Source organism: Hyperoodon ampullatus, assembly GCF_949752795.1.
Source record: "Hyperoodon ampullatus genome assembly, chromosome: 19".
In the NCBI taxonomy this organism is placed as follows: domain Eukaryota; kingdom Metazoa; phylum Chordata; class Mammalia; order Artiodactyla; family Ziphiidae; genus Hyperoodon; species Hyperoodon ampullatus.
In genome coordinates, this window is record NC_136932.1 from 29,343,402 (window position 1) to 29,362,291 (window position 18,890).

The 18,890-nt window shown below is 53.1% G+C and overlaps 3 protein-coding genes and 1 pseudogene across 4 annotated transcripts in view; all 4 read left to right on the forward strand.

The window, feature by feature from the left end:
* Window positions 1–18,890, forward strand: part of LOC307067914 (RAD52 motif-containing protein 1-like) — a gene marked incomplete at both ends in the record, with an annotated part of 285,114 nt that overhangs the window by 89,670 nt on the left and 176,554 nt on the right. The gene's annotated exons all lie outside the window — the stretch shown is intronic.
* On the forward strand, window positions 2–7,192 carry LOC307067441 (uncharacterized protein; the record flags this gene model as incomplete). The annotated part of the gene is given in 7 exon segments (XM_079724895.1): window positions 2–279; window positions 709–1,403; window positions 1,406–1,732; window positions 5,373–5,596; window positions 6,091–6,272; window positions 6,611–6,773; window positions 7,079–7,192. Coding segments are annotated over 7 exon segments (1,983 nt in total).
* Window positions 8,384–11,481, forward strand: LOC307067442 (uncharacterized protein SPEM2-like; annotated as a pseudogene). Its single transcript has 6 exons — window positions 8,384–8,401; window positions 8,495–8,644; window positions 8,807–8,864; window positions 8,997–10,266; window positions 11,052–11,136; window positions 11,461–11,481. The product of its transcript is annotated as an uncharacterized protein SPEM2-like (transcript).
* On the forward strand, window positions 11,493–18,719 carry LOC307067443 (acetylcholine receptor subunit beta-like; the record flags this gene model as incomplete). The annotated part of the gene is made up of 5 exons (XM_079724896.1): window positions 11,493–11,718; window positions 16,899–17,122; window positions 17,617–17,798; window positions 18,138–18,300; window positions 18,606–18,719. The coding sequence occupies 5 exons, from the start codon at window positions 11,493–11,495 to the stop codon at window positions 18,717–18,719; spliced, it is 909 nt and encodes a 302-aa protein (XP_079581022.1).

An 18,890-nucleotide genomic window follows, 5' to 3' on the forward strand; every position in this document is an offset into this window, starting at 1 on the left:
CATGCGCTGCTCCGTGGATCCCAAGAAGCTGCGTTCAAGAGTTTCTCCCCGCTTCCGCCATCGCCCGAGCTTCCTGCACAGGCACCCAAACCACCTTGAATCCCGGATACCAGAAACAGATGATGAGACGGCTTCTAAGTGCTGCTGGACGCCGCCTCAGTGTGGACGGGCTCGGGCTTCCACGGAGGCTCCACGGGGACTGTGGAAGGAGGGGGTAGTGGGAGCTGGTGAGGCCCCTCCGTTCACAGCCTTAAAGTCCCAAGCCACCTTTAACTCCAGGTGAGAGACATCTTCCAAGCTCCGCAGGAGAAGCAAGGTGGACGTGGTTCCACTCTGCCTGCCCCAAGAGAGCAAGACTAAGACCCCAGACTATGACTCAGCCCAGGCCCCAGCCCAGGCCCAGACCTTCCCCCCAGTTCAGCTCCCTGCACATTCTCCTGCCAAGGCCCAGACCTTCTCCTACAAGCACCCCTCTGTGCACGCCCCACCTCAGGCCCAGACTTGCTCCACATTCCACCTCCCTGAGCACACTACCCCCCAGGCCCAGACCCCCTCACCAGCCCTCAACCCTGAGCACAGCCCTGCCCAGGTCCATGGCCCGGAGCATACCTCAGCCCATACCCCAGCCCAGGCCCAAGCCCAGGCCCCCTCACATGCCTCAGCCCAATTCCTGGGCCACACTTCTCTCTGCACCCTGACCCATGCTCATCTGACCTATACCCATGCCAACACTCTGGTCCCTCCCCCAACTTCTGCCCCTGCTACTACTCCTGCCCTAGCCCCTACACCAGCCCCTGTCCCGATCTCTGCCACAACCTCTGTCCCAGCACTGGTCATGGCCCTGACGACCACTCCAGTCCCTTCCACCACCCGTACCCCCATCCTAGATTCTATTCTCTCTACCTTGTCTACCTTCGACCAAGGCCTCTCCTCTGGCCATGTGGTCTACTATGCCCGCAGCATGAAGCAGAACTTATTCCATGTGTGTCCCCCTCAGAACTCTGGGTACTCCAGAAATGACTTGGGTACCCTCTCCAGGCCCCAAGAGGGGCATGGTCTGGTGAGCTCTGGTACAGCTGAGCAAACACTGAAGCAATGTAGTGGGGACAGTGCCAAGCCCTCCACAGGGTCCATACTGGGTTACGTGGAGTTGGGGAATATGGAATGGAAGATCCCAAATGATGCCAAAGACAAATTTGTACAGTCCAAGACCTTCGCTCACCGTAGCTCCCATCCTTGCCAGTCTGAGAAGAGAAACACGGATCCCCAGACTCCAGTCTACCCCAAATTCCAGGTGTACTCCAAGGATGCTGCACCTTCTCAACCTTGCTTCCGTTCTCCGACCAGTGCCCAGAGCTCACCATGCACCATGCCTCCACCATGCACTCTTTCTCTGCCTCTTGTTTTCCCAGATCCTTTGTCCTTCATCAACACAGCAACCACCAGAAGCCCTCCACCTTAATACAAACCCCCACCTTTCCCCCAACCTCCAAGTCTCCTCAGTCTGTCCTCTCTCCCCAGGGCCCCATCCCTCCCCAGTTATCCACCACTTCCCAAACCCCAAACCAGCCCCAACCCCCAGAACTTCATGAGAGTCTAGGTCTCAACCAATGCTCTGTCCTCCAAAGGACCCCAGGCCTTACCGGAGACACAGGCCTCCCCAAGAACCCAGGCCTTGCTCAAGATCCAGGCCTCCACGAACTTCGAGGCCTTACCGCAGACCCTTACCTCTGCAAGAATCCAAGCCTTTCCCAAGACTCTGACCTTCAGAAGAATCCAGTCATTACCCAAGATTCTTGGCCACAGAAGAGTCCATGCCATGCCCAAGACTCTGCAGTCAACAAGAGCTCAGTCCTTTGCCAGGAGTCTGATCTCCATAAGAGCCCAGGTCTTGTGCAAACCGCTCGCCTCCATAAGGGCTCAAGCCTTACCCGAGACTCCGGAGACTACAAGAATCCAGGCCTGACCCAAGATTCTGGAGTCTGCAGGAGCCAAGGCCTTACTCAAGATTCTGACCTCCATACGAATCCTGGCCTTACCCAAGATGCTGGAATTTACAGGAGCTCAGAACATACCCATGACCCTAACTTCCACAAAGACTCAGGAATTAATCGAGATCCTGGCCCCCATAAGAGTCCAGCCCTTACTCAAGACTCTGGCTTATCCAAGAGACGAGGCCTCCATAACAACTCAGGCCTCCACAAGAACCCTCTAGGAACTGACTCTGTCCAAGTTTGGGGCCCACGTCAGACCCAAAAGTCATTTATATCTGAGACAGTTCCTCGAAAGGAGGATGCAGGGCAGCACATACCATGGACTTCTGTCCCAGCCAGTCACAACTCCTGCTCTGCCAAGGCTCAGGGGCCCTACAATGACCTGCTAACCTCCTCGCAGCGAACAGGCAGCCAAGCCTGGGTGTACCACCCGATACCGTTCCCCCAGCCTGCCAGAACTATGGCCAGATGTCTACACCTCCCAAAACCAGCAGGCACCTGGCTAGGGCGTGTGGTCTTTGACGCCCGCCAGAGACAGCAGACAGGGACAAGTGCGAAGCTCTCTCTAGGGCGTGTGGTCTTTGATGCCCGCCAGAGACAGCAGACAGGGACAAGTGCGAAGCTCTCTCTAGGGCGTGTGGTCTTTGACGCCCGCCAGAGACAGCAGACAGGGACAAGTGCGAAGCTGTCTCTAGGGCATGTGGTCTTTGACGCCCGCCAGAGACAGCAGACAGGGACAAGTGCGAAGCTCTCTCTAGGGCGTGTGGTCTTTGACGCCCGCCAGAGACAGCAGACAGGGACAAGTGCGAAGCTCTCTAGGGCGTGTGGTCTTTGGTGCCCGCCAGAGACAGCAGACGGACAAGTGCGAAGCTCTCTCTAGGGCGTGTGGTCTTTGACGCCCGCCAAAGACAGCAGACAGGGACAAGTGCGAAGCTCTGTCTCCCAGGCGCCTTCATAGGGCGACATCCAACTGCCGGAGTCCAGCTCCAGCGAGTCAAGGGATACCCGAGGGATAGATAGCGTCGGCGAAGGAAATAAATCTATTACACTTCTTAAAGTATCAGCATTGCATGTTTCTCTCTCTTCTTTATTGTTTACAATCACAGGTTTATATATTGTAGTTGATTACATTACCAGGTATGTGACCAAACAATCTTAGCACAATCAAACCTCAAAATGTTCTCTAAAGATTTTTTTTTAAAATATGCCCTAGTTTCTAGATGTCCTATTAAAATATTTCCCAAGTTCCCATTAATCACAGGTTATTTCTTAGTAACCAAGCCAAGCAGTTATATGATTATTTTAATTGTAAAAGTTGAAGCTACTTGTTCCTATTTCTCTTCTTGCATGGGCAACCTTTTACAATGGTTCCACGAAAATATTTACAATGTACCCTGCATGCCCTTTCTCGTTGTTTCCTTCAACTGAGACAGTGCTTTCTCCCTATCCTAGCAACTAATTCTGCTCTAGGCATTTGCTTTTCTATAATTAATCTTCCTTTATAATAGAACCATAAATTTCCTATGTCATCAGGAACTCCAGCCCATGGCCATAACTCCATACTAGAGGGTGTTTTTCATAAAAATATCCCTTTAGTTCCAGGCTCTTAATTCTTTACCCATTTCCCCGGGTCTTTAGTGGGTACTTCCCATTCTGTGGTAGTTTCAGGAGGGGGAGTCCTAGAGGAATTTTTCTTTCACGTGGAGCAACATCCCCCCAAAATTGCCCCTATATTTAAATTTATTATCATAAAACATAACAACAGAGCTGTAGTCCACCTTCCTGGCACGGCGCTGCCTTGCAGTTTCGCCTTCCGTTGCTTCATGACTTTGTCATGGTGCAATGGCTCCAGGATGGCTTCCAACATCCAACAACTCACCGGAGACCATCAAGGAGTGGGGATATCAGTGTGTGGTGAGAAACATAGAAAAAGAGGGGACAGGTAAGCATGAGGAATAAAGAGACAAGAGAAGTGTTCTGTGGACTTTGGAGGACATCCAACCCAGCCCCATCCCACAGGGCCTGATGAGGACCGAAACTATCCCTGCTTTCCCTCCATCGCTCTCTAGCTAAATCCGTTATCCCCAAGGCCCTAGAGCTGCACTGTCAATTACAGTAGCCACTAGCCAAAGGCCTATTAGAATGTAAATTACTTAAAATTAAGGAAAATTAATTCTATTAAAAATTAAGTTAAAAAGCTAAAACTTCTCTTCCTCAGGGAAGAGAATTTCCCTGACATCCAATTCTGTTCCCTGGCAGTCCAGTTGTTGGGACGTGGCGCTTTCACTGATGTGGTGGTGGTTCAATCCCTGGTCAGGGAATTCAGACCCCGCAAGTTTCATGGCTTGGCCAGAAAAAAAAAGAAATTCTCTTCCTCAGTGCCATGATCATCTAAGTGCTCAGTAGCCACGATCTTCTAAGTGCTCAGTAGCCACATGGAGCTAGTGGCTACTGCATTGGACGGCACAGATTTAGAACATTTCCATCATCATGAAAAATGCTATTGGAGAGCAGTGCTTTAGAGCTTAGAGCAATTTTCCTTTCCCTGTCACCCACCCCCAGCATCTTAAAGCTCCCCCAGAGCACAGAGAACTTAGTTCCTTTTACGGTGGCTCAGAAGCCACCCTCTAGGGAGGAGGTAAGATGTAGGGATGGGCACCCAATGCCTGATTTCCCCAGCCTGTGAGAAAGAGCCCAGGCTTCAGTTTTCCTCATCTGGTCTCTTGGGTCACGACCAGATGTATGCAAACTTGCCTCCCCCATTCTGGGCTGTGTTTGGTGCTCTTGGTTGATCTGATTTACATTTTAACGGGATCAATGTGGCTGCTCTGCTGAGAACAGTCAGCAGGGGGGCAAAGGATGAAGCAAAGAGGAGGCCTTTGTAATAACTCAGATCTGAGGTAATGGTGGCTTGTACCAGGATGGTAGTGGTACATGGGATAAGTCATCAGTTTCAGGATATATGTTGAAGGTAGAGCCAATAGGGTTTGGTATGGATTGGATATGGGATGAGAGAGAGGAGAGCTGAGAATGACTCCAAGGGATTTGGCCTGAGCCACAGGAAAGATCGAGTTGTCATTTATGACCTGAGGAAGACTGTGTGGGGAGTCGGTGGTGAGGGAATTAAGTTTTGGACATGTTAAGTTCGAGATGTCTATTGGACACCCAAATGGAGAGGTTAAGTAGGCAGGTGGATACAAGTGTGGAATTTAGGGGAATCAGTCCAGGTTGGAGGTATAAATGTAGGAGTTATTTGCATGCAGTTGGCCCTTCCAAAAGCCTGTCCTTGAGTGGGCTGGAAACACGGTCACTGATTATGCCAGGGATATTGCTTTCTGGCAAAGCCTAATCCTTCCGCCTTCCCCTCTGTCCCCCAAGTAGAGCAGATAGGGCTCTCGATCTTTGCCCTGCTGACCCTTACTGTGTTCCTGCTGCTGCTGGCAGACAAAGTGCCTGAGACCTCCCTGTCTGTCCCCGTCATTATCAAATACCTCATGTTTACCATGGTCCTCGTCACCTTCTCAGTCATCCTTAACATCGTAGTCCTCAACCTGCACCATCGCTCACCCCACACCCACCAAATGCCCCTTTGGGTCCGTCAGGTAAGAAGATCTCCTCTCCAACCTGTGTTAACTCTCAATCCCAGTATTTGGCTTTTTGTCCAGGTATCGCTCCTCACTCCCACCAACTTTCAACCTTCCCTTTCACAGACCTGAGGGAGAACTACAACTCCTGGTAGAGTGTCAAAGTGCCAAGGTCTTTGGGTGTTGAAATGTTGCCCAATTAATTTTATCTTCCCATCATTAAGATTGCATAGATCCCAGACTCTCTTCATCAATACTGCCCATCGTGGGTCCCAAGGAAGCATTCTCAGGGTTAGGTACTATCAGGGTGGAAGCCCTCAGAACTTTTCTTTCCAGTCAGGATGCCTCCTAACCCCCTTAAGGACTCTTGGGCTGTGTAGTTGCATTTCATCTGTGGGATGCATGCACGCATGCGCAGGAATGGGCACGTGCCGTGGGGGTGGTTGGCGGCTTCCCTTCTGGTCTGAAAGCATAAGAGCCCCCTCCAACACGCCTCTTCTTCTACTCTGCAGATCTTTATCCACAAACTCCCTCCGTATCTGGGTCTGAAGAGACCCAAACCTGAGAGAGACCAGATACCGGAGCCACCTCCTATACCTCTCAGGGATTCTCCAGGAAGTGGCTGGGGTCGGGGAACAGATGAATATTTCATCCGCAAGCCACCACATGATTTTCTCTTCCCCAAACCCAACAGGTAGTATCTACTCCCCATGGCCCACGTAGAAGGGAGAGGGCGAACTACAGTTCCCAGAAGACTGTGCGGAGGCAGGCGTCCTAAGCTCTCAGAGGATGTCGTGGTTGAGCATCATGGGAGTTGTAGTACCCCTCTGTTGCCCACTGTGCGGGGAGGTGGAAACTAAAGCGTAAGGGAATAGGAGGAATTGCGGAAGGCTAGAGAGGTCGCCGCTGTTGAAGAGAACCTGAAGGGCTCTCTCACGTTTGGAAACCTGGATGGGCGTTGGAGGAGGGAGTTGGGGCGGGGCCTAGAGCACCCACGCAGGCCGTCTTTGTGCCCCGGTCGTGGCCAAACAGACTCGCCTCTTCCACGTTCCAGCCTGAACTGTCTGCCCCGGACCTGCGGCCATTTATCGATGGTCCAAGCCGGGCTGTGTGCCTGCCTCCGGACCTACGGGAGGTCGTTTCTTCAATCAGCTACACCGCTCAACAGCTGCGGGAACAGGAGGACCACGAAGCTGTGACTCCAAAGAGGGTGGGCTAAGGCAAGGCCTGGGTGGCCTTGGCTCCACCGGCAAACTTAGGCTCCGCCCCCAGAACTCGATTTTTTTTTCTGATTGGAAGTTTGCCTCACTTGGTCCCGCCCCCTGGCTTCCCACTTGTTCTTTACTCACATCCGTCGCCCGCAGTTTCGCTCTCTGCTATTCTGCGGTCCCGCCCTTGTCTCAAAGCTGTGGTATTAGGACCTGGGTGCGGTACAGGGCCTTGAGGCCGCCTTCCCTGGTTGTCTGGAGCCCAGGAACAGTTTAATCTTCCTACCCCCAGTTGAAGGAGGACTGGCAGTTTGTGGCCATGGTGGTGGACCGCCTCTTCCTGTGGACCCTCGTCATCTTTCTGGACGCCACGTACCACTTGCCCCCTCCCGACCCCTTTCCTTGAGGACGAGAGGGCCGAGACCGAGGTCCTCGGCCACTTGAATTGAGAGTTTGATAGTACTCTCAAGTCCTATCCCTTTCTGCATCTTAACTCCTTCACTAGGAGTCCAATCCTCTCCTCGTTTCGTTTCTAGGGAGGAAGCCCAAGTGGGACTGGGCAGCTGGGGGCCTTGGGCCCACCTGACATGCACTATCCGCTTATTTACTCTTTGGCTTCTTGAAGAAGCCCCGTTGGATATTCACATCTAGGTTGGCAATGAATGGAACAAAGAACAAGAACTAGATTGTAAGCCTTCTGAGGGCAGGAACTATGGCTGTTCACTGTAATATCCCCAGCACCTAGCACAGATCCTAACCTATACAGCCGGTACCTCTGATTGAATGAATAGGGAAATTATTTTTTCTGTAAAGAAATACACTAAGTAATAGTGCTTATGTTGGCATGTTGGGACTAGTGGTCGTTTTTTCTTTGTTTTGACCTTTCTGTACTTTATTGTATTTTGTAATATGTATTATCTTTAGGATAAGAAAAGGTTCTTTCTAAAAGGATGCATTTGTAATGAGGATAAAAAAGCACACTGTAAAAACCTCAAGTTCCAGCTGTGATGCTCAAACTTTGGACAAGCTACTAAACTGCTCTGTGCCTCAGTTTCTCCATCTGTAAAATGAAGCGAATAATAGTATCTGCTGCCTAGTCTGAGGATCATATGAGAAGATGAGAACAAAAGCATTATACAGTATACATCAGAGGTTACAAACTGGTGTGTTTTGTGTGGCCCATGTTGTTGGCCAGCAGAGTTTAAAAGTTGAATTGGTTTGCTACTTTTAAAATGTGGCTATTTCACAGAGCAATTTGGATTTCTGGCTTCTCTTGAAACTTTTAAAGAACTGCAGGCTAGTTCTAAGAAGCCCAACAGGCTACGTAAGCGGTCCTAATGTCTTGAACAATGAAATGGAGGAAATCCTATATGCATGATCCAGTCACTATGAAGACTGTCTCTCATCTGTAGCAACCCTGCTTGCAAATCAAGTTAAGCAAGGCCCCATGGAGACAGAAGGACAGACTGAACTCTGGGGACTAGGCTCCATGTAGTGGGAGCCGAGGGCAGAGACGGCCACCTAAAGGACCAGCTGAGTGGATGAAAGATTGGACAACTCCGCATTGTGACTCCCTGCAATGGGCCTCATTATGACCATGCTCCCTCACCTGTTGGTGGGTGTCCCCAGGTCCTGGCATGAGTGCAGTGTGGGTCAGGGCCGGTGGGGTTGGGGGGGGTGGGGCGTCCCACGGCTCAGGCGGCCCTAGGACCCGCCCACCATGGAACACCAGCTCTGGTATGACAACCTGGGGTGCTGCCATCAATACCAAGAAAGTACCCAGAATGCGGAGGACGTCCTACTCCTGTTGCTGGGCCTTGTCATTCTTGTCAGCATTGGGATCAGCATGGCAACTATGGTCAGCGATGGTTGGGGATCACCAGTAGGGGTGAAGATGGCTGAGGGTGGGAACCAGCTGCAGCCTGCACCTCCGTCTGCAGGAACGGTCTTGGCTGGGAGTGGTGGTGAGGGTAGAGAGCCTGGCCTTCATTTTCACCCACCCCACCCCACCCCACACCAGATATGGCATGGGCTCCAGAATGCCTTAGACAAGACCATGTATTGTATTATTCAGAAAAGTAACTATAGAAGACAGCTAGGGGGCACCCCGCCTCGCCATTCCCAGGGCCCTAGAAACCCAGGCTCCCAGGTTCCCAACCCTGAAATCTTCTGACAGTTGCCCTGCCCTCACGGACTCTCGCCTCCCACAGATGAAATCTCACAGGCTTGTGAAAGTTCCTCCAAACATCCTCCAGCCAAGGCCCAAGACATCCACATCCACTGCACCCTGGACCCTCTGGAAGTGAGAATGGCCCGGCCCACTTGCTACTCCTCGTCCTCCTACCACCATCTCCGCAACCGTAGCCGCAGCTGCAGCCGCCACCCCTGAAGCCACCAGGGGAGGCCCAAGGATTTAGAAAATTCCCCTCCAGCTGCTCAGGCTTCCGTAGGCCGCATCGCCTCCACGGGATGTCACAGCTGCCTCCGATGCCCTCCTTTAACTGGGAGGACCCGGACTCCTACCTGGAGGAGGAGGACCAACTTTCCTTCCCACAACCCAAGTACCCGTGGGGGTGCTGGGGAGGGCTCTACCGGCAGATGGGTCTGCCCTCCAATGTGGGCCTCTGGGGTCGACAGGGTGGGATCCTGGCCATCCAGCCACCAGCCTGTCTCTACCTGTCGCCCGAGCTGCACCGCATGTCCAAGCGTGTGGAGGCCAAGTCTGAGCTAGGGCTGCAGTCCTTCGGGGCCCCTTGCTCGCCATCCCGCATCTGGGGCAATGTGGATGCTGACCAGTGGACCTCGTCTCCATCACTTACCCGACGGCTGCCCCCTAAGAGCTCATGGGTCCCTGGGGGGCACAGAACTTACCCCTCAGGGGGCCATCTCCCGTATGACTCCTGGGATCAGCGGCGGCGTGGTCTGGAGGGCTCTGAGCCTCCATCAGCTCTGGTGCCTCAGGGCTACAGGCCCGAAGCATGGCAGCGCAACTCCCCACCGGCCCACGGACGGAGCCTCCACAGCTGTGCTCACAGCCAGCCCAACCACAGCCCGCACCACTCCACGGGACACTTGAACTACTCCTGGGATCCCCACGAGGTGCGGCGCTGGGTGGCCGAATGGGCAGAGATGCTGCCTGTGCGGCACCCTCTGGCCGACTCCGCCTCCCTCATGGTGCTGGCCGAGGCCTCTACCAGCGGGCCTCGGATCCGAGCTCAGCGCTGCTCCTCCAACCCTCCCAGACTCTGCCCGACGTCCAGGCTACCGAACGCCCTCCACCCACGCCCACCTTCATGCCACTCAGCCGGAACCCAGGGGGAAATGCCAACTACCAGGTGTATGACAGCCTGGAGTTGAAGCGGCAAGTGCAGGAAGCCAAGCGCGGGCCAACTCGCTGCTACCTTCCACCTCGGCCTCGAGGCCCTCTCTGCACGGAAGCCAGACTGGGAAAATGAACTGGCCAGCAGCTAATGGGGGCGGGTGGGGAGCGGCAGGGCATGGAGAGAGGAATAAAGAGCGCCATGGTCCAGAAAACATTGGCGGTCTGTGGCTTGGAAGCGCCACTCCTTCTGCCAGCTTGGGTCCCTGCCTTTGGCTTCCTGCAATAAGAAGCCAGTGTCCCCTTCTGGGCCTGAGGGTCCCGTTGGTTTAGTGGCCACAGTCCTGCCAGCAGGCCCCTCCTGGTCCGATACCATGCACTAAGTAGATCTGCAGCTGCAGTCTCCAAACCACTGGTCTCTTGGCACCTCCTCTGTGTCTCAGCTGTCCCTGTCCCCAAAGAGCCTCATACAAGAAGCTGCTTCCAAACTGGGAGGTTCCACATCTGGGCAGGTCCAGCTCCACAGCCAGTGAAGGGCATGAAGAAGGCTGAGGCTCTGGACTCCAGCCAGGCCTTCCGCAGGGCTCTGAGGCCAAGGTCTTTCTAGTCTCAGGAGGGGCCAAGAGATGGAACGTGACATTTGAACAAGTGAGTCAGTGGGCGGTGAGCGAATGTTTGACAGCTCGAGGGGAGGTGTGCCGGCCTCCGGGCCCTGTTTGGCTGTCCAGGCTCAGCTTACCTCACCCGGGGAACCATGGAATGCCACGCCTGGCCCTCCTTTTCATCCCCCTCCCTCACTGTGACGCCACCACCTGCCCCATTATGACCCAGTCTGTCTCCCAGTCTATATATATGGAGGCCAGCGGACTCAGGCAGTCCTGGGACCCCCGGCCATGGCTGAGCAAACCCATTACCTAGCCGAGGCGTGCTCTGGCACCACACCCAGGAAATGCCAAGACCTAGGAGACTCAATTCTTCTGATCCTGGTCAGCATCATCTTGCTCAATGTGTGGATGAACGTGGTGAATCTGGTGAGGGCAGGATCTGGGCAGTGTGGTTGGGGGAGTCCTGGGGTCTTGAAGGGGCTGAGATGGGATGGCTGCTGCAGTGTGGCCGGACAAGGGTTGGATTTCAGGGCTCACCCTGATCCCAAACTCCACGCTCCCTTGCTTCCCTCAGCTCTGGATGCATCTGAAGAGATTCTTGCGGGCAGGTTTCAACCATATTTTCCCCAAAGGTAAGTGGGCGCCAGTGTGGGCTCAGGGGATGTGGGCCTGTCCCCTTTCTTCTATCCCTGCCTTGATTCTCAGCCCCTCAAGAACCCAGGCCCTGTCCCACCTCGCCTTTCCCTGCAGACAAGCAAGCCAGCTGTGTAGGCAGTCATCGCATGCGCTGCTCCGTGGATCCCAAGAAGCTGCGTTCAAGAGTTTCTCCGTGCTTCCGCCATCGCCCGAGCTTCCTGCACAGGCACCCAAACCACCTTGAATCCCGGATACCAGAAACAGATGATGAGACGGCTTCTAAGTGCTGCTGGACGCCGCCTCAGTGTGGACGGGCTCAGGCTTCCACGGAGGCTCCACGGGGACTGTGGAAGGAGGGGGTAGTGGGAGCTGGTGAGGCCCCTCCGTTCACAGCCTTAAAGTCCCAAGCCACCTTTAACTCCAGGTGAGAGACATCTTCCAAGCTCCGCAGGAGAAGCAAGGTGGACGTGGTTCCACTCTGCCTGCCCCAAGAGAGCAAGACTAAGACCCCAGACTATGACTCAGCCCAGGCCCCAGCCCGGGCCCAGACCTTCCCCCCAGTTCAGCTCCCTGCACATTCTCCTGCCAAGGCCCAGACCTTCTCCTACAAGCACCCCTCTGTGCACGCCCCACCTCAGGCCCAGACTTGCTCCACATTCCACCTCCCTGAGCACACTACCCCCCAGGCCCAGACCCCCTCACCAGCCCTCAACCCTGAGCACAGCCCTGCCCAGGTCCATGGCCCGGAGCATACCTCAGCCCATACCCCAGCCCAGGCCCAAGCCCAGGCCCCCTCACATGCCTCAGCCCAATTCCTGGGCCACACTTCTCTCTGCACCCTGACCCATGCTCATCTGACCTATACCCATGCCAACACTCTGGTCCCTCCCCCAACTTCTGCCCCTGCTACTACTCCTGCCCTAGCCCCTACACCAGCCCCTGTCCCGATCTCTGCCACAACCTCTGTCCCAGCACTGGTCATGGCCCTGACGACCACTCCAGTCCCTTCCACCACCCGTACCCCCATCCTAGATTCTATTCTCTCTACCTTGTCTACCTTCGACCAAGGCCTCTCCTCTGGCCATGTGGTCTACTATGCCCGCAGCATGAAGCAGAACTTATTCCATGTGTGTCCCCCTCAGAACTCTGGGTACTCCAGAAATGACTTGGGTACCCTCTCCAGGCCCCAAGAGGGGCATGGTCTGGTGAGCTCTGGTACAGCTGAGCAAACACTGAAGCAATGTAGTGGGGACAGTGCCAAGCCCTCCACAGGGTCCATACTGGGTTACGTGGAGTTGGGGAATATGGAATGGAAGATCCCAAATGATGCCAAAGACAAATTTGTACAGTCCAAGACCTTCGCTCACCGTAGCTCCCATCCTTGCCAGTCTGAGAAGAGAAACACGGATCCCCAGACTCCAGTCTACCCCAAATTCCAGGTGTACTCCAAGGATGCTGCACCTTCTCAACCTTGCTTCCGTTCTCCGACCAGTGCCCAGAGCTCACCATGCACCATGCCTCCACCATGCACTCTTTCTCTGCCTCTTGTTTTCCCAGATCCTTTGTCCTTCATCAACACAGCAACCACCAGAAGCCCTCCACCTTAATACAAACCCTCACCTTTCCCCCAACCTCCAAGTCTCCTCAGTCTGTCCTCTCTCCCCAGGGCCCCATCCCTCCCCAGTTATCCACCACTTCCCAAACCCCAAACCAGCCCCAACCCCCAGAACTTCATGAGAGTCTAGGTCTCAACCAATGCTCTGTCCTCCAAAGGACCCCAGGCCTTACCGGAGACACAGGCCTCCCCAAGAACCCAGGCCTTGCTCAAGATCCAGGCCTCCACGAACTTCGAGGCCTTACCGCAGACCCTTACCTCTGCAAGAATCCAAGCCTTTCCCAAGACTCTGACCTTCAGAAGAATCCAGTCATTACCCAAGATTCTTGGCCACAGAAGAGTCCATGCCATGCCCAAGACTCTGCAGTCAACAAGAGCTCAGTCCTTTGCCAGGAGTCTGATCTCCATAAGAGCCCAGGTCTTGTGCAAACCGCTCGCCTCCATAAGGGCTCAAGCCTTACCCGAGACTCCGGAGACTACAAGAATCCAGGCCTGACCCAAGATTCTGGAGTCTGCAGGAGCCAAGGCCTTACTCAAGATTCTGACCTCCATACGAATCCTGGCCTTACCCAAGATGCTGGAATTTACAGGAGCTCAGAACATACCCATGACCCTAACTTCCACAAAGACTCAGGAATTAATCGAGATCCTGGCCCCCATAAGAGTCCAGCCCTTACTCAAGACTCTGGCTTATCCAAGAGACGAGGCCTCCATAACAACTCAGGCCTCCACAAGAACCCTCTAGGAACTGACTCTGTCCAAGTTTGGGGCCCACGTCAGACCCAAAAGTCATTTATATCTGAGACAGTTCCTCGAAAGGAGGATGCAGGGCAGCACATACCATGGACTTCTGTCCCAGCCAGTCACAACTCCTGCTCTGCCAAGGCTCAGGGGCCCTACAATGACCTGCTAACCTCCTCGCAGCGAACAGGCAGCCAAGCCTGGGTGTACCACCCGATACCGTTCCCCCAGCCTGCCAGAACTATGGCCAGATGTCTACACCTCCCAAAACCAGCAGGCACCTGGCTAGGGCGTGTGGTCTTTGACGCCCGCCAGAGACAGCAGACAGGGACAAGTGCGAAGCTCTCTCTAGGGCGTGTGGTCTTTGATGCCCGCCAGAGACAGCAGACAGGGACAAGTGCGAAGCTCTCTCTAGGGCGTGTGGTCTTTGACGCCCGCCAGAGACAGCAGACAGGGACAAGTGCGAAGCTGTCTCTAGGGCATGTGGTCTTTGACGCCCGCCAGAGACAGCAGACAGGGACAAGTGCGAAGCTCTCTCTAGGGCGTGTGGTCTTTGATGCCCGCCAGAGACAGCAGACAGGGACAAGTGCGAAGCTCTCTCTAGGGCGTGTGGTCTTTGACGCCCGCCAGAGACAGCAGACAGGGACAAGTGCGAAGCTCTCTAGGGCGTGTGGTCTTTGGTGCCCGCCAGAGACAGCAGACGGACAAGTGCGAAGCTCTCTCTAGGGCGTGTGGTCTTTGACGCCCGCCAAAGACAGCAGACAGGGACAAGTGCGAAGCTCTGTCTCCCAGGCACCTTCATAGGGCGACATCCAACTGCCGGAGTCCAGCTCCAGCGAGTCAAGGGATACCCGAGGGATAGATAGCGTCGGCGAAGGAAATAAATCTATTACACTTCTTAAAGTATCAGCATTGCATGTTTCTCTCTCTTCTTTATTGTTTACAATCACAGGTTTATATATTGTAGTTGATTACATTACCAGGTATGTGACCAAACAATCTTAGCACAATCAAACCTCAAAATGTTCTCTAAAGATTTTTTTTTAAAATATGCCCTAGTTTCTAGATGTCCTATTAAAATATTTCCCAAGTTCCCATTAATCACAGGTTATTTCTTAGTAACCAAGCCAAGCAGTTATATGATTATTTTAATTGTAAAAGTTGAAGCTACTTGTTCCTATTTCTCTTCTTGCATGGGCAACCTTTTACAATGGTTCCACGAAAATATTTACAATGTACCCTGCATGCCCTTTCTCGTTGTTTCCTTCAACTGAGACAGTGCTTTCTCCCTATCCTAGCAACTAATTCTGCTCTAGGCATTTGCTTTTCTATAATTAATCTTCCTTTATAATAGAACCATAAATTTCCTATGTCATCAGGAACTCCAGCCCATGGCCATAACTCCATACTAGAGGGTGTTTTTCATAAAAATATCCCTTTAGTTCCAGGCTCTTAATTCTTTACCCATTTCCCCGGGTCTTTAGTGGGTACTTCCCATTCTGTGGTAGTTTCAGGAGGGGGAGTCCTAGAGGAATTTTTCTTTCACGTGGAGCAACATCCCCCCAAAATTGCCCCTATATTTAAATTTATTATCATAAAACATAACAACAGAGCTGTAGTCCACCTTCCTGGCACGGCGCTGCCTTGCAGTTTCGCCTTCCGTTGCTTCATGACTTTGTCATGGTGCAATGGCTCCAGGATGGCTTCCAACATCCAACAACTCACCGGAGACCATCAAGGAGTGGGGATATCAGTGTGTGGTGAGAAACATAGAAAAAGAGGGGACAGGTAAGCATGAGGAATAAAGAGACAAGAGAAGTGTTCTGTGGACTTTTGAGGACATCCAACCCAGCCCCATCCCACAGGGCCTGATGAGGACTGAAACTATCCCTGCTTTCCCTCCATCGCTCTCTAGCTAAATCCGTTATCCCCAAGGCCCTAGAGCTGCACTGTCAATTACAGTAGCCACTAGCCAAAGGCCTATTAGAATGTAAATTACTTAAAATTAAGGAAAATTAATTCTATTAAAAATTAAGTTAAAAAGCTAAAACTTCTCTTCCTCAGGGAACAGAATTTCCCTGACATCCAATGCTGTTCCCTGGCAGTCCAGTTGTGGGACGTGGCGCTTTCACTGATGTGGCGGTGGTTCAATCCCTGGTCAGGGAATTCAGACCCCGCAAGCTTCATGGCTTGGCCAGAAAAAAAAAAGAAATTCTCTTCCTCAGTGCCATGATCTTCTAAGTGCTCAGTAGCCACATGGAGCTAGTGGCTACCGCATTGGATGGCATAGATTTAGAACATTTCCATCATCATGAAAAATGCTATTGGAGAGCAGTGCTTTAGAGCTTAGAGCAATTTTCCTTTCCCTGTCACCCACCCCCAGCATCTTAAAGCTCCCTCAGAGCGCAGAGAACTTAGTTCTTTTTAGGGTGGCTCAGAAGCCACCCTCTGGGGAGGAGGTAAGATGTATGGATGGACACCCAATGCCTGATTTCCCCAGCCTGTGAGAAAGAGCCCAGGCTTCAGTTTTCCTCATCTGGTCTCTTGGGTCACGACCAGATGTATGCAAACTTGCCTCCCCCATTCTGGGCTGTGTTTGGGGCTCTTGATCTGATTTACATTTTAATGGGATCAATGTGGCTGCTCTGTTGAGAACAGTCAGCAGGGGGGGCAAAGGATGAAGCAAAGAGGAGGCCTTTGTAATAACTCAGATCTGAGGTAATGGTGGCTTGTACCAGGATGGTAGTGGTAGATGGGATAGGTCATCAGTTTCAGGATATATGTTGAAGGTAGAGCCAATAGGGTTTGGTATGGATTGGATATGGGATGAGAGAGAGGAGAGCTGAGAATGACTCCAAGGGATTTGGCCTGAGCCACAGGAAAGATCGAGTTGTCATTTATGACCTGAGGAAGACTGTGTGGGGAGTCGGTGGTGAGGGAATTATGTTTTGGACATGTTAAGTTCGAGATGTCTATTGGACACCCAAATGGAGAGGTTAAGTAGGCAGGTGGATACAAGTGTGGAATTTAGGGGAATCAGTCCAGGTTGGAGGTATAAATGTAGGAGTTATTTGCATGCAGTTGGCCCTTCCAAAAGCCTGTCCTTGAGTGGGCTGGAAACACGGTCACTGATTATGCCAGGGAGATTGCTTTCTGGCAAAGCCTAATCCTTCCGCCTTCCCCTCTGTCCCCCAAGTAGAGCAGATGGGGCTCTCGATCTTTGCCCTGCTGACCCTTACTGTGTTCCTGCTGCTGCTGGCAGACAAAGTGCCTGAGACCTCCCTGTCTGTCCCCGTCATTATCAAATACCTCATGTTTACCATGGTCCTCGTCACCTTCTCAGTCATCCTTAACATCGTAGTCCTCAACCTGCACCATCGCTCACCCCACACCCACCAAATGCCCCTTTGGGTCCGTCAGGTAAGAAGATCTCCTCTCCAACCTGTGTTAACTCTCAATCCCAGTATTTGGCTTTTTGTCCAGGTATCGCTCCTCACTCCCACCAACTTTCAACCTTCCCTTTCACAGACCTGAGGGAGAACTACAACTCCTGGTAGAGTGTCAAAGTGCCAAGGTCTTTGGGTGTTGAAATGTTGCCCAATTAATTTTATCTTCCCATCATTAACATTGCGTAGATCCCAGACTCTCTTCATCAATACTGCCCATCGTGGGTCCCAAGGAAGCATTCTCAGGGTTAGGTACTATCAGGGTGGAAGCCCTCAGAACTTTTCTTTCCAGTCAGGATGCCTCCTAACCCCCTTAAGGACTCTTGGGCTGTGTAGTTGCATTTCATCTGTGGGATGCATACACGCATGCGCAGGAATGGGCACGTGCCGTGGGGGTGGTTGGCGGCTTCCCTTCTGGTCTGAAAGCATAAGAGCCCCCTCCAACACGCCTCTTCTTCTACTCTGCAGATCTTTATCCACAAACTCCCTCCGTATCTGGGTCTGAAGAGACCCAAACCTGAGAGAGACCAGATACCGGAGCCACCTCCTATACCTCTCAGGGATTCTCCAGGAAGTGGCTGGGGTCGGGGAACAGATGAATATTTCATCCGCAAGCCACCACATGATTTTCTCTTCCCCAAACCCAACAGGTAGTATCTACTCCCCATGGCCCACGTAGAAGGGAGAGGGCGAACTACAGTTCCCAGAAGACTGTGCGGAGGCAGGCGTCCTAAGCTCTCAGAGGATGTCGTGGTTGAGCATCATGGGAGTTGTAGTACCCCTTCTGTTGCCCACTGTGCGGGGAGGTGGAAACTAAAACGTAAGGGAATAGGAGGAATTGCGGAAGGCTAGAGAGGTCGCTGCTGTTGAAGAGAACCTGAAGGGCTCTCTCACGTTTGGAAACCTGGATGGGCGTTGGAGGAGGGAGTTGGGGCGGGGCCTAGAGCACCCACGCAGGCCGTCTTTGTGCCCCGGTCGTGGCCAAACAGACTCGCCTCTTCCACGTTCCAGCCTGAACTGTCTGCCCCGGACCTGCGGCCATTTATCGATGGTCCAAGCCGGGCTGTGTGCCTGCCTCCCGACCTACGGGAGGTCGTTTCTTCAATCAGCTACACCGCTCAACAGCTGCGGGAACAGGAGGACCACGAAGCTGTGACTCCAAAGAGGGTGGGCTAAGGCAAGGCCTGGGTGGCCTTGGCTCCACCGGCAAACTTAGGCTCCGCCCCCAGAACTCGATTTTTTTTTCTGATTGGAAGTTTGCCTCACTTGGTCCCGCCCCCTGGCTTCCCACTTGTTCTTTACTCACATCCGTCGCCCGCAGTTTCGCTCTCTGCTATTCTGCGGTCCCGCCCTTGTCTCAAAGCTGTGGTATTAGGACCTGGGTGCGGTACAGGGCCTTGAGGCCGCCTTCCCTGGTTGTCTGGAGCCCAGGAACAGTTTAATCTTCCTACCCCCAGTTGAAGGAGGACTGGCAGTTTGTGGCCATGGTGGTGGACCGCCTCTTCCTGTGGACCCTCGTCATCTTTCTGGACGCCACGTACCACTTGCCCCCTCCCGACCCCTTTCCTTGAGGACGAGAGGGCCGAGACCGAGGTCCTCGGCCACTTGAATTGAGAGTTTGATAGTACTCTCAAGTCCTATCCCTTTCTGCATCTTAACTCCTTCACTAGGAGTCCAATCCTCTCCTCGTTTCGTTTCTAGGGAGGAAGCCCAAGTGGGACTGGGCAGCAGGGGGCCTTGGG